Source organism: Cyprinus carpio, chromosome A14 (genome assembly GCF_018340385.1).
Source record: "Cyprinus carpio isolate SPL01 chromosome A14, ASM1834038v1, whole genome shotgun sequence".
Classification (NCBI taxonomy): Eukaryota; Metazoa; Chordata; class Actinopteri; order Cypriniformes; family Cyprinidae; genus Cyprinus; species Cyprinus carpio.
This window is the reverse complement of record NC_056585.1, coordinates 14,718,795-14,742,970: the sequence shown is the minus strand read 5'-3', so window position 1 is coordinate 14,742,970 and position 24,176 is coordinate 14,718,795. Positions and strand designations below refer to the sequence as shown.

Here is a 24,176-nt window from a genome sequence, read left to right as displayed (position 1 = left end):
TATGTTTTTAAATGAACTTATTTTAATGTGTTACTGAATACAGAATAGTTATTGCATGGTCTGCACTGATGCACAAACATTTTGGAGTCCGAGCAAGAGAGGCTAAGAGATCCAGCCAAATTTAAATTACAAATTAATTTTCACTCGATTGTTGAATTAGAACCCAAAGTTTATTTGAAGCAGTCAAAAACATACAGATGGTTTCTTTGGCTATTAACCATCATATGTTGTAATATGCAACTAAAGTTATCTTAAAAGCCAACAAAAATTCAGTTTTTAATAGAAAGAAGGCCTCCTCGCTTATTCAAATAATCTGTAACATGTATACATGTGCCATGAATTAACAAAATGGATTACAAATTCAAAATCTGGACTATAAAAAGCAGTACATGTTTAAATCGCAGCATTTTATAAGTAAAAATACAACTACCTGCATTATCTTATTGTGCTACGTTTTATTTCTAGCACTTTTGGCAGCTTTGAATGATGTAGGCCTACAGATAGACAGTAAGTGTCACAGTGAGACAAGGTTTAGGCACAGGATTCATTGCTGTAGACTGAGGCCACAATTACAAACTATACACTAGAAAAGCACATGATTCAAATTTATTATTATTAGTCCCTTATGTATATAGTAACATTTATTTAACTGCTATGTAATGTGCCATGAAGGATTTCAGTGCAGTGGTATATTAGCAGGTTACATCTGAGTAATTCTCCTGTAAAAGATTTCTTTTATTTTAAGTATAACAGAAGCTTTTATAGGCAACATGCACATTGAATTAAAAACTGCACTCAACTATTTGAATATTGAAAAGTGGTAATGTGTGAATTAGAATAAAACAAGAACCTCAGCAAGCTCAGAAATGCGACTTCCCTCTTGGCAGTGAACAGAAATAAACAAAACCAGATAATACCAAACCCAGATACTGATTACAACACAACATTCAACTTAAGAAGACAAATAAATGGTAGAAAAAAAAATACTATATAGGGTTGAGAGATGGTAACTCAACTGTCCCTGTATAGACTGTAACTAAACACTTCCATTTCCTGTGTAAGACGCTTACTGGTTCCAGTGAAGGTATGCTGTGTAATGGTTTGTGGGCATTGCAAATAACACGACAATCACAAAAATATCTCATAAGCTAACCAAAATACTTTTGGCATTTGGATACATCTGCTGCCTTTCATGTATATTGGTATTAAGGGAAAAGCCTTGTTTTCAAATGATCGAGGCACACTTATGTTCTTCAACATATGGAACAGCCAAAGTCTTCTGACATTGCAAAACACCAGGGTACATAAATAGGAAGTTTAAATACAGTGAAGCATACACATTCAATGACCCTTTTTAAAACCATAAAAGCCTCACTAAAATAAAGTGCAAGAGGGAATAAGAAAGAAAGCCTGGGGAATACAAGAGGGAGTTATGTTAGCGAAGCAGAGGCGTCTGTTTTAGAGAAATAAGAACGGAGCGCATCCGAGACACGTCTTTAGTCTGACGGCTGGTTTTGGGGTTAAAGTCGCATAGACGGGCCACTTTCTCCCATTCTGTTCCAGGACTGTCATCATCGCACTCCTTGAGGAAGGCCTCCTCTGACACTCTACATCGATAGATAGAAGAGAATCATGAGAACCAGCACTTCACAGATGCTCAGGTAAGAGCCACGTCACTTATCATCATCTCAAATGAAATTAGAGATCGACCAATATTATTTTCTACATCCAATATTTTCTGTACTAACCAGGTCTAAACACACTGAACATGAAACTGACAATAACAGCCAATCAGAAGATATTTGATGTTAATATTTCATCTTTTCTGGGTAGGCATGTTAAGTCAAGTGTTCCTCACTTGAGAATGAAAAGTGGAAGCTATAGACCCGTTAACAAGAAAGTAAGTAGACAAGTGTGATTATCGTTAAAATGTAGGTGGAACAGATCAATCATTGGTTCATCTCTAAATGCAGTAAGAAATAAAGCCTGTGTGTGATTACACTACTGTTCAAAACTTCAGGGTCAGTAAGATTTTGGAAGCTATTGATACTTTTATTCAGCAAGGATGCATTCAATTGATCAAAAGCGACTGTAAAGACATTTTCTATTTTAAATAAATGCTGTTCTTTTGAACTTTCTATTCATCAAATAATCCTAAAAAAAGTATCACAATTTTCATAAATAATATGAAGCTGTTTTCAACATTGATAATAATAAGAAATGTTTCTTGAGCAGCATATTAGAATGATTTCTGAAGGATCATTTGACACTGAAGACTGGAGTAATGGCTGTAGAAAATTCTGATTTGCCATCACAGGAATAAATTACATTTTAAAATACATTCAACTAGAAAGCAGTTATTTAACATTTTAATAATATTTCACAATATAAGTGTTTTTACTATATATTTTCATCAAAAAAATGCAGCCCTGGAGAGCATAGAAGACTTCTTATCTGAAAAAATCGTACTGACCTCAAACTTTTGAATGGTTGTTTATGTGATGCAAGCAAGAAACTGAGTGCAAGAACATGCAATTTTACTGATTTGCATTAAACATACACAATGTCTATGGCATCAGAGTTGGGCTGTTTGTAGAAAGTCTTATCAGCGATCCTAATGCACAAATAGGCAGGACAGTAGGTACAGGCAAAAAAAAAGAAGAGAAATGAAAGGAAGAGAAAAATGGGAGCCAGAGAGTGAAAGAGAGAGGGATACATAAGAAGAAAGTCAGTCTCATACAAGCTGTAAAGTCCATCAAATGCTTTTTCATGACACCAAGAAGACCGAAGATACAACACCATATGCTGTCGAATCAGTTTGATCATCCCACGAATTGTAAGTGCATTACTTTAAATAAGACTTTTGTTTCTGAAGACGAAGTCTACAATTTTTGAGAGCTTAACCCACATTGAACCAGGAACATTCCTCCATTGATTATTTAACTTGACAAGTGCCTTTGTATCTCTCTCTGCTATAAATTCACACACACACACACACACACACACACACACACACACACACACACACACACACACACACACACACACACACACACACACACACACACACACAATACTGTAATGTGAATAAAACGGGTGGTACACCCAATAAAACATTATAACTATTTACAATATGACACAAGTCAAAGTCCATGTGATTGTTACCAAGAATTAAAAGCATGCAGACAAACAATAAGCATTCGGAACAGTCTTCTTTGTGCACATGAAAAACTACAGTAAAAAACAGAGGGAATCAGATACCATACGAGAGTCTGTTGAGAAGTGTGAGAGGTGGCTTGCATTAGTTTCCCAGCAGTAAGACTCATAATGGATTAATTACATTTACTTGTGAGTATGAGAAAGATAAGACCTCATCTAAAACATATTATAAATATAAAAACAATCATAGAAAACAAATGTCTTTAAATCAGCTAAAATTATACTATCATCAATAGTAAACTATAAAACTGGTCTGTATTTTAGAGTTTGGCAAATATATATATTTTTTAGAAGTTCTCCATTACAAGTCTTTTCTCATATGGACTGGTGGTTCACAATTGTCTGTATTCTAATTTTCACTAACAAACACATACAGCTCAATCAATAAAGCCTGGATGTCAGAGTGAAAATACCTGTTGTTAGCTTTATTCTTCTCCATCTGTTCACTCTGGTGTACATGCCAGTCCTCTAGTTCCTTCCGGGCCTTCTCCCTCCACACAGCCTCAGCTGCTTTAGAAGCTGCATCTGCACATCGAGACACACACAGAGGAAGCTCATACACAACACACAAATTTCTTTTCTTTCTTTTTAAGTAATAAACAATAAGCAAGCAAGCAAGATTTATCCTCATATGTGAGGTAATAATACATTTGGCTTTTTTCCTTTATGTTTTTAAAATTCATATTCCTATTATATATCAGCTACTTGAATAAAGACTTTTAACTGTTTTTCCATTGAAGTGTACCTTTTCTTATTTGTAACATTTTGTTAATGTTTTGATGATGTCTATTACGTGGCTGTGGCATAACTTAAAGTGAATGTTTTTGATTACTACTGCCACTGTAGAATTACTCAATTCCCATGATTCATTTGTTTCACAAAACACATTTTTATTTATTTTTTAAAGAGATAAAATGATTAGAATTTAACTGTCTAAACATGATCTAAACATGTTGGCCACTGTAATAAGAGACCAGGTTTTTGTGGAATAAACTGGATAACTTTAAACATATTTGTCAAAAGCACTATTAATTGACTAGTTTAAAAATAAATAAATAAAAATAGTGCGCTTTTCAAATTAAATAAAATTAAACCAGCTTATAAGAGCCAAGGCTTTCGCCTGAGAAATTTCCCCCATATAATATTATGATATGCCAAATAATTGTCTATCCAGTTTTTTAACACATAAACACAAAAAGCCCAGTTTCCTACTGACAGTTATAATTATTCAATACCTAATTCCTCAAGCCGAGCCTTTTGTTCCTCTCTCCATTTCCGCAGGCTCTCAGGTTCTTGTCTCTGTATGTCGACTTGGGCAATGGCTGAGTAGCTGTCAGTTGAGCCATTGGTGTCCTAATGTTTCAAGTGATGTAACGTTAATAATGTCCATTGCTGGCACAACTGCCAGTTGTGTTGTAGTACAAAAAAACAAACAAGAGCATTTAATACGACAAGATCTGTTGCTTTTCTAACCACACTTACTGGAAACATATCTCCGTTTAAAGCAGTAGCTGGTGCTTCTCCAAAGTCACCTGCGCTCAAGTAGAAGAAACAACACGAGTTGAAGCTTTTGTTAGGCAACAGTTTCTATGCTACGTTAACGACATCACTGGAATGCAGCACACCTTGTTGGACCGTGAGTATGTAAAGAGCTCTCTCACAATTTCTGGATCTGCAGGTGAACTGGTGTGCTCACTTTTTAAAATGGTTTAGTTCAGCAACCTTGATTGTCTCTACTCTTTTGTTATTCACAAATAGCCTTTACTAGTGCGCTTTTCCAGTTTGCTTGCTTGTCTTAACTTGATAGTGTGACAGGTGTGACTTTAACTCCACCAAGATGTCATCTTAGACTACTGAAAAACTTTGACCAGAAAACTTGATTTAGTTTGTATTAGTTAGGAGTGCACTTTATTCACTTAATAAAACTCAACTATCCAAATATATATATATATATCAGTCTTCGTGGTTGTTGTCAATCATAAATAATCTCTCTCCACGACTGTCAGCTTATAGATAATTTTGATGATGATGGTGACGATTATGATTGTAGATCATTTCCCAAACAATTTATATTAGAGCATCTTTGCTATATTGTTATTATAAGTTATAGCAATTAATATTAACAAACAACAAATATGGTTATTATTTTGTAAACTTGCAATTGTGGATGTTTTTGTTGTAAGTCATTGAATTAATGTGCACTATCCAGTGGTATTGCTGTGGTATTTATAATATAATATGTTTTGGGCATGTATTATGGGATTCTTGTAAATATCTTGTAAAGTACTTGTAAATATCAACAATAATTTCAGTTTTTTTGAAGGAATTGTCAAAAACTATGGTACTTTTTAAGTGATATGGCACTCATTTAGTACCATGTACCAAGGTACTTACATGGTACTCAAGAATACCACGGTAGGCTACATGTCCAAAAAATGGTACTACTGGCACTTATATGTAAGACGGATACTGTAGTTAGATTTTACATTATGTCTACACTAAATAAAAACATGAAGAGTCGTATACTCGTATAATAATATAATACAAATCGTATAATAATAATAATAATGTTTAAGTGTAAGCAAGCAGGCCAGCGTGACACAATCACCTCCAAACGACGTGTACGTGTTCGCGGGCGGAGGTCCACCGTCCTCCATCGCACCGAACCCGGCGCTGTCGTTCTCGATCACGGCGATCTCACTCTCCTGCTGGGCCAGAAACGCCGCGGCCGGATCTTCTTGAACTCCGTTGTCGGAGGCCAAAAAGCCAAAGTCGTCAGCCATGTTTAACAAAGTAACACCGGCTTCCGTGTAAAGCTGCACTAAAACCCTCCAGCTGTTTTGTTCTTCAAGCAAGTTCGGAGTATTTAAAAGGAAAATAAACTTACATTAGTTGTTAAAGGTCAAACATAGACAGAATTGTGCGTTGTTAAAGTATATACAATGGTTTTTACTTTTTTTATGGCAGCAGGTTGGCTGTGACTTGAATGACACGCAGCTCTTGTTGGGAGGGCTGGGAAAATTTCAGTAACAGTAATGTGAACGCGCAGGAGATTTGTTGTGTTTTGTCTCCATCTGCTGGAGACACCACGTAATTCAGACTTCGACCCTGCAGCAAGGTATTTTTAATGCCACAGTTCATACTGTGATGTGATGATTTGTTTTCCTTTTTTCATCTTTAATAATGTTTATGGAAGCTACTGGTTATAAAAACTATCTTTAACCCTTTATGGTACGGAGTTGCCATATGGCAAGAATTAATACTAATTTCCTTGTTATTCTGAGAATATATATATATATGGAGACAATGATGTGCTGTTTTTAAGTCATTTGAAATTTGAATGTCCGTCCAAAACTCTTTTTCCCACTGTCACCCTCAAAAGGAAGACACCTGTTGAAGTGCTCCAGAAATTGCTTTGTTAACCTCATTTCTAAACATTCTCAATAAGATTTTTTTGCAACATCTTTGTTAAGTAAATTAGATATTTTTTATTCACAATTTAACTTTGTCTAACATAGTTTTACTGTAAATTGAGAAAATATCAATGTTTCAGTATGGCAATGCATGTTGCCATAAGGCTATGCTGTACCAAAGTGGAATTGTAGTAATGTATTTCCTTATTAGAATTTTTTTATAGATAGCAGCATTTAAATAGAAAAGAAAATTATATATATATATATATATATATATATATATATATATATATATATATATATATATATATATATATATATATATATACTTTTTTTCTATTGTGGTACAGTGTTGCCATATATATTTTTTTGAATTTCTATTTCTAGTCTCTCAAGAAAAAATCTTTAAAGAAATATAACAATATAATATAATCCTACTGAAATATAAACAAACAAATACTCAAAAACGTTAAAGAATTACACAAACACCAAATTATTGTTGGTAAATAAATAAATAAATATTTTACTTAAATACATATTTGATATAAATGATTGGAGTAAATAAAATAATAGAAGGACCTGCTGCAGGGTAATAGAGTCTATTTGAATTTACATACAAACTCAAACACTTCATAAAACGTGTGTGAGTCTGGCCACGGGGGCGCGCCCACCGAGCACGTGACGCATGACGTGTAAGCAGAGTCCTACTAAAAGAAATTCAACAGGGTAAACCTGCGGCTTCTGCGCGCGACCTGACGCCCAAGTCCAGAAAGTTGTGAAGTTTACTTGATCTCCTTATTACAGCCCATCAGATCAGAAGACAGAAGGCTGCGATGTCTGCCGATCAGAAAGAGGTAAACGCACTGCTTCCCAACTTCTTTTTGGAAGTACCGGCTGCAACCGAGCTTTAAAGAAGATTGTATCACGTTTCTAGGTTACATAGTCTCTCTAATGAGAAGTATAACATATTGTTACGATGGCAAACTTCTGCATCAGTTTGAGCTGTGTGTATTTGATTTATGAAATAATTAAGATTACTATAATGTGGCTTTCTGATATAATTCGGCATGTTGAAACAGTAATTTCATTTGAATGCGTTGGTTACTTTGGGACTTTTTCCAACAAGCAATTAGTAATAGGCTACATTAGTTTACGTTTTAATGTGGTTTTGCATCTAATCTGGATTCTCGTAAGAACTTTTCCTTTATAGTAAATTCGATTTTTTTAATGATCTTTTAGTTGTCATGATTACAGAGTTAAATCCAAGTTTACTGCAGGTTGTATTTGGTTTCAACGATCAAAGGACTTGGCTTTTGTCTTATTTCCGCTTATTGAAGAAAAAGTTAAATTATACAAATTATTATAGTTTATGTATAGTTTATAGGTCAGTACTGAGTTGCATGCAGTTTGCAAATTACAGGTTTTATTCTTGCACTCACATATCCCCTTTGACAGAAATTAATTCAGACTGCTTGAACACTTAACTGTTTTATGCATAGTTATGTGCTTTTTCAGCTTTATCAGTTTCTAAGCACAACATTCTAATTCACCCTAGGTGACGAAATGTCAGACTTATGAATTAATGTTATTTTGAAAGTATTTTTTTTTTTAAACAATGGACTGTATGAAATTGCAGGTAGTTAGTGGAAAATTTAAATGCACCAGAAAAGAGACCTTTGAGAAAGTACAGTGCCCTCTCAATAACAATTTTACTGCAGGGTCAACAACAGCAGCAGTTTTGTCCGCTCAAATTGTATTCAATGACATAACCTGCTTTGGTAATGGTTTTGCCATCTAAAACATATGTTATTCGCACAGTGTGAAAAGACCATTCAGAATGTGTAATGTATTCTCAATTGCAGTTTTACCGCAGGGCAAAACAGTGCTGCTGTACTCTCAAATTGCTGTCATATACCCAACCGTGGGTGCACCCATGAAACATATGGTATCCACATTGAGAGGAATGTTCATTTGGCTTCCCACCCATTCAACCTGCCTTCTGATGACTTTTTCTAGTAGTTTATGGGTTTAAATGTTACATCTAGAGCCAGAGAATCTGAGGTAGTAGATGTTTTCTCTTCCTTCCCTCCCTCCCTCCCTCCCTCCCTCTCTCTCTCGGCCTCTCTTCCCCCTCTCCGTGACTCGTGGGTGTTGGGCTGAAATAGTTTGGTGTAGTTTTACATTCCTTATATAGCCTGTGGAGTAAGAGAGATGTGGAGCGAACCCGTGTCACAAAGAAGGAGGGGAGGGAGTTGAGCTTTGCCTGCAGTGAGAAAGTCAGGCTGTCTCGCAGTGCCAGATTTCCACTTGGTTTTCTGGAGGTTTGGGTGACAAGTTTGGCCTGTGGCATAAGGTATGTGTGTGGCACACCGCCCTATAACAGGTAAACTCCATGTGGGATAGGATAGCCTCTGGAATTTGAGGACCATAAGTCACATGGAGGGGGAAAATGTCATGATTTGGGGGTCTCCGCTCGTCCTTGGCTTTCAGTTTAGGTCATGTTACTATTCGCTCTTGTACCAACCTGTAACATAATTAACACAGTGATGCAATAGTGTGCTGGAGGTGCCAGAGGTGGATTATTTTAGTGTTTCAGGAATAAAATGGCTCATTAGTTGTTAAATGAATCTGCTGTCACCACACATAAGTGTGTCATTGAGCGTATGCTTTATTCGAACAGTCCCTGAGTGCTATAAATCTATGTTGAGCTTTTAAAATGTTCTGGGTTGTCATAATGTATTGCATTTTCACTCACAGATTTGCTAGAGTGTAGATAATGTGCACTTTCATTGTGTATCACCGACCAGTAATTTGCAGTTCACCACGCAATGGAAATATATAGGTGCTTATTTCTGTCACCTACCTGATAATTAATTTAAGTAAGCCGGTTCTCAAATGTCTCCACGAACACTACTGTTTAGCCATGAACAATTGGTCACGCAGGAATAAAAGTGTTTTCAGATGGTTTCGGTAATGTTAATCTTGAGCCAAATGCAAACCAGCTTTACAGAAATCTTCATGCCTAGTCACATTTAGCAGATTAGAGCTGGGCGATAATCTAGTTTACATTTTGTGATGATATAACCGATCAAGCAGTTGAGGTTTGCTGTAGTTCACACTGATTTATGTCAGTGTGCTGTATGTATGCAAATAAAGTTGGTTATCCGACTTTAAATAAAGACCTTGGCGATAACATAATTTATGATATAAGCGACCACAGAGATGAGTTCTGATGAACACTTAAAAATACAGGTTCCAAAAGAGGGTTTTCGCAGTGATGCCATAGTAGAACCATTTTTGGTCCTCAAAAGAAACTTTCAGTGAAGAGTTCTAAAAAGAACCATTTTTTCCCTTGTGTGCAGTGAAAGGTTCCATGGATATTAAAGGTTCTTCATGGAGCCACAGATGCCAAAAAAAAACAATTTTTTTTTTAATTGTTTCTAGTATATATAGCTTTATGTGAGCGTACTGTATGAATGAGGGTAAATTTGAATATCTTATGTATTGTTTAATATTCTACTTTATAATTCCAGTCCAAAAAAGTTTGTTGGGTATAATTCATGGACACTTAGACGTCAACAGCATACCAGACATGGTTCACTTGTGTGGTTCTGGAATGTTTGGTTTCAGCCTTGTTAGGAGCTCTGAATCACTTATAATATTATTACTGTGATGTAATGAAACTATAATCTTTCTTCTGTGTTTGTTTTCTCTTTAGGCCATGAATATATATAGTGTAACGCTCAACGGACCTGCTCCCTGGGGTTTTCGGCTTCAGGGAGGGAAGGACTTCAACATGCCCCTGACCGTGTCAAGAGTAAGTGACCTCCATCTTGGATGTAGTGATGGGTAATAGACATGTTTTGTTTACAGCTTAAGCTGTTAGCTGCTTATAAATGATGGATTCATCTAATTTGTTCCCTTTTCAGTTTGACAAATGAACAAGGCGTTTCACAGACTTAATTTAGATAATATGAACCCATCACTCACTCAAGGTGTTTTCTGCATGCAGAAAGGCATCAAACACACCTCATAAGGAAATGCAATAGAGTTAATGAGAAAAGTGTGCTCGTTGCTTCATGAGGTCTATTTCAACACTTGCATTCCTTCAGAAACATGTCAGCGCTTGATATCAACCCCATAAGAAAAGGGCTGCTTCAGAACTCCATCCTGATGTCTCCTCACAAGGATATGTTATGCTTTGTTTAGTTTCCAGCATGCATTGTTCTCTCTTTAAGGTCATTGAATCCTGTCTTAATAGCACCTCCAATGGAGCATATTGAACAGATCAAGTCCAGATGCAGAATTTCCATTCCTTATACGAGCAGTGTTGTTTGAAGTATAGACACAAGCTCTGGTAGCTAGTGCTGTTGTGTACCTTAAAGGTCATTTTGTATGTATATGAAAACATGAGGTTTTGGTTTGGATAAAAATGCTGGCTATACATTTTCATATTAAAATACTTTCTTCTATCTCAGATTAATATGCACAGGCAACCATAAGTAAGCTGTTTGTAGGTTGAGTACGCACTGTAAACATTTGATTCTTTACTGTCATTGTGACTTCTGATCAGTGGTGTGTTTCCCAAAAGCATTGTTAGACAGCTGTGGTCACATGTGCTATTGTTACCAAAATTTGGGAATTCCCGCAACTGTAGTTCCAACGAACGTTCACAAACATTATTGCAAAATTGCAAGCTCTCGACCTGTAGTTAGAAGCATGGTTTTAATTTTTTTGGGGGTTCATTTCTCCAACAAAGCATCATGCTACAGTAGTTAAGCAGTGAGTAACGTCATTGTACAAGAAGCACACCTCAGCACAAGTTTGAGAAAATGATTTGAAAACAGTCAGTGTGGCAGAAATTGCATACTTCACCTTTAACAAGTCTTGTGTCTTCATCTATGGACGTTTATATGGCCCAACGACATTTTCAATTTTATTAGATTGAGTATTAAGTAATGTCTTTATTTTCTTTATCTGCATGTGCTTCTAATCTAAATAATGACCGATATTGATGAATTGGCTTTTTTGAGATTAATATCTATTCCCACTCGGCTGAGAAAGTTACCAGAAATGGGATTAAAGTTTCAAAATTTCATGAAAGCGTTGCCACTTGGTAATGGATGTCTCATTTACTGTTTTGAAATTCTTTTATGTGAATATCAGCTTTAAATATCAAGGAAACAATATCAGCTAGATTTTCTATGGTTTTAGCTCTGCTAGACTTTACAGCGTTTTCACCATTTCCCTTGATTTGTCTGACTTGGTAGTATAACCTGCAGCCATGCATATCTGTTTAGCTCTCAGCCGTCTGTCGGGGCTGATGACTTGCACTTACACTCCCTTAAATGTCTGCTTCAGTCAAAATGGTGAATTCATCTGTCAGTGTGAGAGCCGGTCGTAAAGCTGCCTGCTGTTGCCAGATGTTATGCAATAGAGGAGCGTGTCTGTTCGTGTCATTCCTGACCCAGTTTAGCTTCTCATAAAGCGCCGTGCAGGATCTTGTGTTTATGAAGAATGATTCCATTACAGGATTGAACAGATACCGGCATCTCCTCACGCTAGAGCTAACATGGCAATAAATGATGCCTATCATTTTAAAAATGAAGGCGATCTTCTGATTTGAGTAAAACTGCAGGAACCACTTATGCGTTGCTTTAAAGAAATGGAAAATTGCTAAAAGTAGAGAGAAGTCCATTCGGATGGATCATTTATTAATTTTATAGTTCAGTGGCTCTATGTAAGACCTCAAAACTGCACCAAAAAAGCACCAAACTGGCTTGTTATCACCATTTACTACCTTAATACTAATCACATGACCTACACTGGAACATGCTGTAGGTTTGGCACATCACAGTAAAATAAACACTTCATTCCTCAGTCGCCCTCACCTCTTGACAGACGTGAAAATGAATTTTCAAAGGAATGTTACAGCCAGACGGCTTCCTGTGTTCAGGGTGACATCAGTGAGTCATTAGCGTGACAGGAGGTGAATCATTAGGTGTGTTTGTTCTGTCGTTTGACATTATTCTATGCTGTTATTATTCTATGGTGATTTGTTAGTCTGCTATGAAGGGCTGTGGTTCATTCATCTTGATGGAAGTCTACACCCTCTTACAGTGCTGAACTGTCAAGTTATGCAGCTTTAAATCACACTGGGCTAAACAGGTCATGAGGTAATGAAGATATGCTCTGTCCACAGGTTCTAAAGAGGAGTAATTTGAAGACAGGTGGTCTGTTTCCACCCTTCTCCTCAGTGGGAGAACAAAGATGTTAAAGAGTGAGGTTTTATGGGCTTTAGACCGGCCATTCAAACAGGAGAGTGAAGGAATGGAGCAGTGGCTTGTTTATAGAGACTGCTTGAACATTTTATGTTAAACATAATAATTAGTGGCGCTTGCTAAGGATTTGAACAAATTACTAATCTTGTGTTTTAAACTTTGCCATATAATATCCTGCATTGATTGTGCTATACAGGTATGAAAGATAGCCGTTGAGGAGAGGAGAGGTGCTATTATTTTCTAAACAATTGGATTTTTTTTTTTTGTCTAAACATGCAGTGTCATCCCGTATGAATAGGGGGTAAATCACCCAAAATTGAAAATTCTATCTTCATTTGCTTATCCTCATGTTATTACCCTCATGTAAGTGTTTCTCCATTGAAAGTCCAGGTAACCAAAACATTGTAAAACAAAGGCGTTGTAAAACAAACCCATATGAATCAAGAGGTTTAGTCTTGTGAAGAGATACAATTGCTTTATATGATCAACAAATATAATTTAGGCTTGATCCACTCTGTTCATATGGATTTTTGGATCTTTTAGGTTTTGGTAACATAGTGTTACGAGTGCAGCATTTGAAACAACATGAAGGTGAGTAAATGATTACAAGAATTTTCATTTTTGGGTGAACGGTGCCTTTAAATGAGGGACCAGGCTCATTAAGTAACCACCTAGTAACACCCTAGAAACCACATAATGCTCAAAAAAACCCACCCCAGTCTATTTCTAATACAGTCTCGCAGTATTAGCGATTGAGTTTTTCCCATGTCATAAGTAGGGATTCAGTTCATCAGCTGATGGTATTCGGAAGCTGGTTTGGCCTTAATATTTCTCAGAGCATTTTCCTTTATTCCTCCACCTCCTCCTCCTCCTGTTCACATTCCATTGCACACATCGGCAAATTTCTTCAGCATTCCTGGGATTTTAAAGCTGCTTTCTCATTCCTGGCAACAGAGCAGTCCTTTGTCTACTTTTGCACCCACTGTCCATTAATGTCTCAAATCATTCCCAAAACCAGATGACGTGGTTCTTGAACCTCAAAGGAATACTTACATGGTGAAATCAACGTGAAACCTACAGATGACATGCAAAGAGAAGGATGGATCTTTGTTTACTAGCTATGAAATCCATTCAGTGTACAAATGTTATGATTTGCATTTGCTTCAGTGGATGTCCATCTGGTTTGCATTAGCAGGCAACATGCCATTCAGCTGAAATGAAACACAACTGCAATTAGAAAATTATATATGATGTAATCTTTAGAAGATTAGAGCACAGTTTGAGATTTTCTTTTGTGATGTGTTCCCTGGGGTACCGGTTCGGTGACCTTAAGCCGAACCAAAGCTGGTCTTCTCCCTTGATGAAGACATTTATTACTTTGTGCATATGAGTCTGAAGGTTAGAGACCCCATAAAATTAAAGTTAGAGTTTTGTGGCTTTTAGTCAATGTCTTCTAGCTTTGAGGCCATTAACATGCTAGTGTGGTTTTAAAAGCTGACTTTATCCAATTTATTGAAGATATTAGAGTATAAAGTCTTGAAGGAAAACAGACCTTACATGCTGATGACTTGGTTTAGAAAGAATTCTTTTATGCTCATTGCTTCATGTATTTGATCAAAATTGCAAACAAATAAATAAATGCAAAAACAGAAAAACGTAATATTGTGAGATATTATTGCAATTAAATTAAGTTTTTTAATTTAATATATTTTAAAATTTATTTATTTTCCTATGATGGCAAAGCTGAAGACTCAGTCTTCAGTGTCACATGATCCTATTATATTTTATATTTAATATATATTTTTTCAAGATTACTGGCTGTCAAGAAAATGTAATAATTCACTGCAGACACTTAAAAGTTTTATTGATGTTCATAGTCAAATTTAAAAAAATGTAACAAAATTTTGGTCCATTCCTCTTAGAATATAGCACACAAGTAAATTTTTATGATAATTTTTTTTTGTTCGTTTTGATGTTGATAGCTCCTTACCATGAACTGTCATTGTAAGAAGTTACTTGAAGCAGAAAACACTGCTTTTTTGTTTCCCAAGGGATTGAAAAAAAAAAAAAAGTATATTTTTGAAACATAGGAGTGAATAAACAATGACATAATTTTCACTTGTGGCTGAACTATTACTTAAAAAAAAAATAGTACAGAATTTACTGATCATATTCCCAGAGTCTCTGGCCCGTGGACCTTATCATCAGAATTTGTCATTTTTACAAGTTTGTCATTTTATTTTTATATATATATATATATATATATATATATATATATATAATATATTATGTTTGTAATTATATTTGTTTTATTTATATATTGGGGGGGGGGGGTGGGGCTTATATATATATATGTGGCAGTGGCTGTTCAAGGAGACCTCTGAAGACGGTTTGGTTTGAAGCTTGGCTCTTGCATCCAAGATATTTATGGCTCACTCGTATCAACTGACGCAATTGCACTGAGGCCCAGAGTCTTACAGCCCCCCATAAGGAAATGGAAAGTGAAATGCAGCAAGGATTTTAATGGTCAGTACAAGGGTGGTCTTTAGGGTCACCACATAACCTTTCAGCACCACCGAGGACAAAAGGACAGGCCATGATTGTAAAGACTGTTTAGTATCAGATATCCAGGACATGCATAGAAAATGTTTTTTTGAGTTTTATTGTTGATTGTGACCCATATCATCCGCCTTGAACATCTAAAATGGCTTTCCTCCTAGTTTTTAGCTGTTTATACGAGTTTATTTTCTTGTTTTGTCCTGTATTTTGTTGTCAGAAGGCTTAAGGTTTCTCAACTCTTCCCCCTTTGACTTGTAAAAGGTCTTAGCGCAGCACTTTACGGCCACCAGACTCAAGTCAAGGAACAGCTGGGCTCTGAACTTGAGCCAGGAACACAGGTGGTCGTGTCCATCAGCTCTATCTGTATACTCAACCATCCACATTTCCCTCGTTTTCTGTCCTTCTCCTTTGTGTCTCTATTTATTTTTATTTTTTTTCTGTTGTGCCTATGTTTCTCCATGTGTTTACTGTTGAAGTGCTAGTGGTTTTTTTTTGTTTGTTTTTTTGCTTGCCATAGACCGCAAATGGATGTTAGGGAAGATGTTGCAATGCTCTTTCTCATTGCAAGTGAATAGTGAGAAGAGTCTGACTGTTAAGCTCTAAAATGACAAAAGCACCATAAAAGTATTGTTGACCCAGAATATACCTCAAATCACACAGACTTTGTGATTTTTGACGGGTTTTTTTATTTTTGGAGCTTAAAGCTACCTGGTCTCTATTTGCTTCCATTGAATGTAAAAGAACAGTGTCAACATTCTGCTTATCTTGTTTTTTCTTTTCTTTAAAAAACATGATGTAGGGCTAGGGCTATATTACTGAAGTTGCAATTGTGTCTTGTCAAACCACAAAGGCGGCATGAAGTGAAGAGTGAAGCAGGACATGTTTATTATTATTATTATCGTTACTTTTTTAATTTAAACATTCAGGCAGCTCAATTTGGGTTGCTTATAACGGATTTGGGAACACAACATGCACCAACCATCTTCCCAAACTTTTGAAAAGCACTTATAAACAGACTGTTGACAACAAAATCGCCTTTCAAATCACAATTTTTATAGGGGAAATCACAATTAGGCTTTTTCTCTAAATGGTTCAAGACTAACAGTTTTGACAAAATGTTGATTTTTGTTTAAACTCTTCCTTTAGGACCTCTTCTGGTCTGGTCTGTTTCCTGTATGCTTACCAAAGTGCTACACCTGGTGGAGGACTTTCTGTGGGTTTGTTATTCAGACCCAGCCATTTCCTCATGATGTCCTCATGACGTCACAATGCTTCTTATGTTTCATAAATATTTGCATGGTCTCAAACGGGCTGTTGAGGGCAGAGGCCCGAGGACAATAACTTTTGTTCTCTTCCCCAGTGCTGTACAACTCCAGCTTTCTATTTAGAGCTCAGCAGAGAAGACTTGAAAATGTTTGTTGAAGTGAATAGCAGGCAGCCGAGACAGGAAATGTGGTAGAACTTGGAGAATGGAGGGATAGGGAGCCTGAAATGTCCAGGGCAGATGTTGAAGGTTGGAGTACAGCTTTATATAGACATGAGGGCAGACCATGTGCATTGCATTCAAATACATGCCAACAGCAAAGCTGGATCTCATTAGGGTGTTACCACCAAATGACTTATTATGTTATTACACACACTAAGTGCTGTTAATGATGCACAGCATTTTGCATTTGGAGTTGCTTTTATCTGTGGCCAAATGTGGTGATGCTGTTGGAGTCCACAGGGTCAAGGTTTCTCATAGTCTTGTTAACCCTGCTGGTAGATGTCGAAACTACACTGTGTTTCCTAAAGCATCTTTCTCCATTGATGGCCATATGAAAGCAAAGCAGCTGCAGTTCAAATGAATGGGAATGCTGACAGACATTCTCCTTGTTGTTTGGGTCAAGAAAACCTCATGAGTGTACCTTTTAGCTTTAGGTTGGGACTCTGCTCTTTCCTATTTACCATTTCTGTGGGAGTTTTGAGGAAAGTTTCCTCATAAATGTTAATCGCCAACGGAAATCTTGCTGAACTGCTTGCCAGATCAGCAATAGGTCAGAAAATTCCTCCAAAACTTGGCAGAGCTCACATGGTTTGGAAAGAATGTTCACAAGTATTATATGGCCGATCAGTTTGGCAGGATCTTGAGGCTGGGTTTTGTGCCTTATCATCAGTGTGTGTTATTCAGGTTGTTCACACTTTGCTCTGTAGTAATCTGAAATTGTCATTGCTCTTATTTTCACAGAAAGCATCAGACACAGGCTGACTAGGTTCACATTTTGGTTTTGCTATTCCAATAGTGAACAAGCGATAAGCCTAAGTTTGGGACTTATGTGCTTCTTTAGCATAAGTCAGTGACATAGGCTACATGTGAATGTGACTCATGCATTCCTAGACATGACACACAGAATGTCATTTTCCATTCATATTGTACACAGAGTCCAGACGGCAGTAGAACATTTTCCACGTTCCAAAATTTGGGCGTTCATTTCCATGTAACACCGGCACTTGTATATTTCCCTATTCTCTTCACTTTCTCTTTTGGGCGATGCCTCAGGCCTTTTTCTGAGTGATTTATATGCTGTGGTTTACTTCTTTGCCAAGTCGGTCTTATCTGAAAACGCTGCACAGTAAGACTGTAAAAGTCAATGCTGCATCAAAGTGCTGGATTATTTCAGACTGGCTTTTTTGTTATGATGAAGGATTTATTGTGTTTAGGATTACATAGTGAGTTCTTTGTCCATGCTGTAGACTTGACTTCCTCTCAGGCTTGTTTGTTCTTGTGCGGTTGGGTTTGATTGATTGGAAGGTGCTGCTTCTTTCACTGCAGTGCCTTTAGAGTTGACATGGATTTGAATAGTTGAATAGCTCATCTTGAGGTGTGGTTGGCTAATATCCATTTTTAGCTGATCTTGCTTTTAAATCTAATGCTTGTCATTTATTTAAGATGATGCATCGAAAGTGTTTTTGAAGGCTTGTAAAGTAATGTTCTATTCTTGATTAAATAGTGACAAGGACTTGATAGAACAGGTTTGCAGGTTCAGAGAAATGTCGCATCTTCTCATTTGCTGGTGGCCTACATAAGCAGAATCTGGGTCAGATTATAATGAATTCAGCTGCTTTTAGATATCAAATAAATGAGTTAATTCCTTTTGGAGATTCATATTAGTGGTGTTGATGCAAGCATCTCTATTGCTATAGGTAATACTTGGGGTTAGAAGAAGAATTAAGCTAACTTTATGTATTAAACTTTGATAATTTGTTCTGCACAATGCCACCTGTGTTAATGTATATGCTATTATAGTTTTAATTCATATTTTAAAATTAGCTTTTATTTTTTTTATTTTCGGTTTTCATTTTAATGTTTTTTTTTTTTTTTGGTAGTTTTGTCATGCTTTTGTGATTTTTTTTTTTTTATTATTATTATTATTATTATTATTATTATTATTATTATTATTATTATTATTATTGTTTTTTTTTTTTAGTAGTTGTTTAAATTAATTGTTATTCCAGTTTTATATTTTTATTTCTGTTTTAGTTCAAGTTATTTGCCTAGGAGACATTTCAAAATGTTCATTTTTTTTTATCTGACATTTGTTATTTTAGCTTCGTTTCAATTAACAAAAATGTTTTTTTTAATAGTCTAAATTTTAGTTAATTATGCTATTGATGATTCCTTTCTTCATGCAACAGAAAGAAATGATACCTAAAATTATGCAGCTTATTGAGAAGATGTGTGCTGTTGCTTTAAGCTATGAGACTTGCGATTTCCACTTGACAGATGAGAAAACGATCTAAATATTCCTGTAGATTTACATATTTGTAGGAGTGAGATGAGCTGTATGTTGAGACCAGAATAGTCATAGAGACTTGGAGGTGACCACTTTTGGCTTTGCCCATTATTAAGCAACCACATAGTAAATACCCAGAACACCTTAGCAACCACACAACATTGTGCTTTACAACATTCTTTATTTTAGCGTACCCTGGCAACCACTCGCAACTTCCCTGTATTGTGTTTGTTCTCAGCACCGCTCACATTTTCTTCAAAAAATGTAAAAATCTGGTTTAGATTTGAAATGTTTTTAGTTAGTCATCTCATGACACTTCATTACATACAGACTGACTAATGTTTGTTCTCTGTGGCTGTTTCAGGTGACCCCAGGCGGTAAGGCGGCCCAGACCGGAGTGGGTGTTGGGGATTGGTTGGTGTCCATCTCTGATGCCAACGCAGAGGAGATGACCCATGTGGAGGCACAGAACAAGATCAGAGCCGCAACCGACTCCCTCACTCTCACTTTGAGCAGGTACACACATACACACACACACACACACACACACACACACACACACACACACACACACACACACACACACACACACACACACACTTACTCATCATCTTTCATCAGCGTCTTAGATTTTCAGTATCACATGAAGGGAGAGAGGATGACTTCACAGGAAATTGAGTTCTCTGGTTAATACATCACTGTTAACCCTTTTATTACAGTCTTGAAAAATAGACAGTGATTTTTATAACAGGTGGTACATTACAAACAACAAGACAAAGATACTCAGACATTTACAACTGTGATGACGTCAAAAAGCCTTGGAGCAGATTCCTGGGCTTTGAAACAAAGACTTCTCTGACACAATTTACTGTAGTTATTAGATTAATAGTATTTTGGTACTCATGCTAATGTAACTGTCTGTTTATGGTGGGTTACTATTGTTTTGTTCATAATGTTCATAAATAAGAATAATTAAAATAAAATAAATAAATAAATAAATAAAAAATTAAAGCTAAATAGAAATATTAAACAACAAATTTACTAAAACCTAAACTAAAACTAAAACTAAAAAAAAAAAAAAAAAAAAATTATAATACCATAAGATATGAATAATACTAAAATAACAATAAATGTTTTATATAAGCACATAAAATCCATTTGAAATATTATTTAATGCTTAATAATGACCTAATGTTTATATTGTACTGTTGTTTTCAATTGTAGTTTTTTTTTTTTTTTTTTTTTTTTTTTTTTTTTTTTTTTTTTTTTTTTTTTTTTTTATCTCAGAGCTGGTTGGTTTGGTTCTTAAAACTCTTTACTGAATAAAAAAAAAATGCCTATGGAGAAAGAGTAGCTTAGTTTGGAAGAGCATGGCAGTAGCAATGCCAAGATCATAGGTTTGATTGTCAGGTAACAACAAACTGTTGCTCTGTAAGTCTGCTGTGGGTAAAACATCTGCCAAATGCATAAATGTAAAATGAATGGGGAAAATACTTCAAAACCAAAAGCACTTAAAAACTGGGCAGTCTCACTGTTGTGATATTTTAGTTACTAATTATCTGTTGTTTTGAAAATTGATTTGTAAACAGTTCCTTATTTAATTTAAATTTGTTTGGCTCAAAACTGTGTCTAGAGAGCTGATCTAACAGGCAGTAACATGACTCCAAATGAAAGTGTCTTTTACTTGCTGATAACTTGGCATGGTACCTTGTGTGGCATTAAAGCAGAACTAAATGGCCTCTAGATCTTCAGGCCTCTTGTTTTGTGCAGACAGATGTTAAGGCAGGTATTAAATGCATAGAACAAATCTTTAAGTGTGGCGTAATAAAATGTCTCAGACGACCCTGGGCTAAAGGCAGAGCAGATAATTTGAGAGAGAGTGGTAACTCTGTGACTTTAGCTGACCTTCACTTTTCAGCACAGAGATGGGAAACCTCCAGTGCCTCGGGACGCAATTCTGAAATCGCTTACATTGCACTCCTTTTGGAAAACTGTAGAAAGAGTCCAAAAAAGGAAAGTTTGAAATGGACCTTACTGCCCTCAGACAGAATTTAAGCTACTGGTAGAAAAAGTCTAATGTCTGTGGTTAAAAGATGAGTCATGGGAAAGATGAGCGTAGTTGCAGAGTGACAGATGCACTCCTTCCTGCTCTGTCATTAGGCCGTCCCTGTGATCAACACAAAAAGACGAAGAGCCTGTGTAATGGTCCAAACCACAGTTATGAATGTGGTTTTCTTCCTTTTTTGGGTGTGCGAGAATCGTTTACATGTCATCACATAGGTAAGAGCTTGTAGCGGTTAGTAATGGCCTGTTTAATGAAGAGGGATAAAAACGTGTGCTTGAGTTATGAGAAATACGCCTCCCTCAATAAAACAGGGCTCATATGAAACAGGGCTCATATGGACTTAAATGAATGGCATCGGTTCGGTCAGAAAATGTTCCCGATTCTTCAGACCACTGTCTGTCACAGGCCACATCTTCGGAATGAGCTGATTGGCTGTGTGAATGAGAGTGGGCTTGTCTTCATGAGTCATATCACCGATGGTTAGATCAGTGTTTCTCAACCCTGGTCCTGGGCGCCCCCCAACACTGCACATTTTGTATTTTGAGTTGAATCAGGTGTGTTTGATTAGGGAGACACACAAAATATGCAGTGCTGAGGGGCGCTCAGGACTGGGTTTGAGAAACACTGGGTTAGATGATGTCATTTTTTTGTGGAGTTTGTTGTGACATAACTGTGAAAACATCTGTTTATCAAAGTTCATAATTACCCCTTTGCCCAGTACGTTGATAGATGACTAGTATCTTGACTATTGTTTTGGGAGCTTTGGTTGTCAGACATGTCAGGGTGTCTCTCTGTTGTTGTATATCACAGATAAATTACAGTGTTTGCATCCCATGGAAAGGCATGCTTGAAGACAAACGTCTGAGCATGTCTGTATTTATTCCGGAATATATTTTTATTACAGAGGGTGGTGTCCTTTTTGGTTTACATGGCATTTGATAGCCATTTTGGCAACCACTTCAAATGTGGTTGGCAGTGGATCTTTGAAGCACAAAATCTCTTTTTAGCTTTGTTGCTCTAGATCATCACTGTTTTCCTAGTTTGCCCTTTCTGTGTGCTTTGGTCAGTGTTTGTTTTAAAGAATTAAATTGAATTTGAAATCAGAATGGATTTGTCTCGATGTGTTTATTTTCATAATCTTGTCAAAATGCAATAACTTGCTTTTGCCGGGGAAACGGGTTTCCTGGTCAGCTAACATTAAGTAGGCTGCACAGTCTGTTTACTAATAGACAGATGTTTAGGCTTAAACTACTGTTCCTGTTTTGGAATGGATGTAAAATGACGTGCACATTCAGTCTCGTATTGATTTGAAGCATATTAGTTTTGAAGATTTCATCTTTGCTTACCAAGCAAAGAAAAGCTGGTATAATGCATTTTAGGAAAACTTTGTATGGCTTGCTTATTAATTCATTTATTTGCTTACCTACCTACCTATCTTGCAGGAAAATCGATTGCATATTGAAAAAGGAAAATAAAGTGAAGCTATATATTGCATTTCTATATTGTCAGTTGCACTGGATACTGTTCATTTCCTGTGCCATTTCCTGGAACAGATAACTCTTGTAAAACAGCCTGGTTGTGCTGTTTTTTTTTTTTCTCTACATTTTTCTCTCTACACTGATATCTTTAAGCAGGCTACCGTGCAAAAGGACACCCTTGCTGTCAGAGGAAGTGGTGTATAGGCACAGGAAGTGCAGACTCATGGGGAGGTTACTGATGGAATGCAACTATTTTTCCAGCCTAGTCCAACTAACCTAGACAGTCCAGTTTAAGGCAGAAGTTCTTGAATTCAATGCTTATCTTGAGTACAGTGATAGTATTGGATGGTAATACCGTGGTACTTTGATATCTGGGTCGCATAGCAATGACAGTATGCTGTACTTATGAAATCAGATTAATTGAGAAACTACGCATTTATTTGTTTACTTGCAATATATATATATTTACTTTTTAAAACACATTTTTAAAATGTATTTAAGAGTGCTAACTATTTTATTCAAATGCATAATTGTATGATTACTATGTTCATCTATAAGTCATATTTAAGTGATGCTTTAGGGTCCTTTAAAATAGCATTTGATAAGTTTTTGGTTATTTGTTAATAGAAGAAAAATTAGTTAAAAGGAAAAAAATTAAAGGCAAAGTTGGAAAAAGTCTTTTTAGTGTCAGGGTTTAGTGTTTATGACTTTAGTAACAAGAAATTTTCATCCAAATCTGATACATTTCTACTCCACATGTCTGAGTCTATTCAAAATCATTTGGACAGCCATCAGGTATTAGTTCACATTTACAGCTGCAGCATTCCATTCAGACTGACAAAATGGGGAGCCGATTTAACTCCCACGAGTCTTGTTGTATTTGGCACAGATGTCTGTCTGTCCATTAGACTGTCCTTAGTTAACATTTGAAACGTTGCAGTTAAATGAGTTTTTTATGAATGAGCTTAAGTGAATTCTTTCTCTACTTTTCTCTCTGCAGAGCTTTTAATCCTGCCGGAGGAGAGCAGAACGTAAGACAGTTGCCCTTTTTCTCTTGTGTCAGACAGAACTGCAAAGCTTTCGCAAGTCCACTCAACCAGCACCTGATATCTGAAGAAACACATTTAGATCAGTTCTCAAGTTCTCAGCTGCTTTGAATACTTCAGAACTGAACACACACACACACACACACACACACACACACACACACACCTACCTAGCTATCTAAATGCCATGCCGTAGATGTTTAATTTGTTTTATATAGCCCCTGAAAGAAAGCTCATATATATTTTTGGCTATTTATTTATGAATCATTTTTATGTTTGAGGACATCCTTGGACTTCCCATAGGAAGTTTTTCTCAGATTTAGCTAATTTCTTGGGATAACT

At 36.3% G+C, this 24,176-nt stretch overlaps 2 protein-coding genes across 4 annotated transcripts in view; one reads left to right on the top strand and one right to left on the bottom strand.

Annotated features, from left to right (window-relative positions):
• Positions 1-151: 151 nt before the first annotated feature.
• On the bottom strand, positions 152-6,263 carry LOC122134046 (clathrin light chain B-like). 2 transcript variants are annotated; one of them, XM_019115019.2, is made up of 7 exons: positions 6,173-6,263; positions 5,828-6,064; positions 4,702-4,751; positions 4,455-4,572; positions 3,633-3,744; positions 2,561-2,614; positions 152-1,607 (listed from the first exon to the last, which is right to left on the bottom strand). In XM_019115019.2, the coding sequence occupies exons 2-7, from the start codon at positions 6,000-6,002 to the stop codon at positions 1,436-1,438; spliced, it is 681 nt and encodes a 226-aa protein (XP_018970564.1). In that variant the 5' UTR covers positions 6,003-6,064; positions 6,173-6,263; the 3' UTR covers positions 152-1,435. The 2 variants fall into 2 exon arrangements, with proteins under 2 accessions (XP_018970564.1, XP_018970567.1); XM_019115022.2 differs by lacking the exon at positions 2,561-2,614 and having other exon boundaries at positions 5,828-6,219.
• Positions 6,264-7,329: 1,066 nt separating this feature from the next.
• The window catches only part of LOC109101630 (PDZ and LIM domain protein 7-like), a 37,838-nt gene continuing 20,991 nt past the window's right edge, over positions 7,330-24,176 (top strand). Inside the window, exons 1-4 of one of the 2 annotated variants that reach the window (XM_019115010.2) lie at positions 7,330-7,486; positions 10,351-10,449; positions 19,610-19,761; positions 23,789-23,819. In XM_019115010.2, coding sequence (XP_018970555.1) covers positions 7,466-7,486; positions 10,351-10,449; positions 19,610-19,761; positions 23,789-23,819 — 303 coding nt within the window. In that variant the 5' untranslated portion in view covers positions 7,330-7,465. Of the gene's footprint in view, positions 7,487-8,833; positions 8,986-10,350; positions 10,450-19,609; positions 19,762-23,788; positions 23,820-24,176 lie in introns of those variants that run through there. The other variant, XM_019115011.2, reaches the window with a different exon arrangement.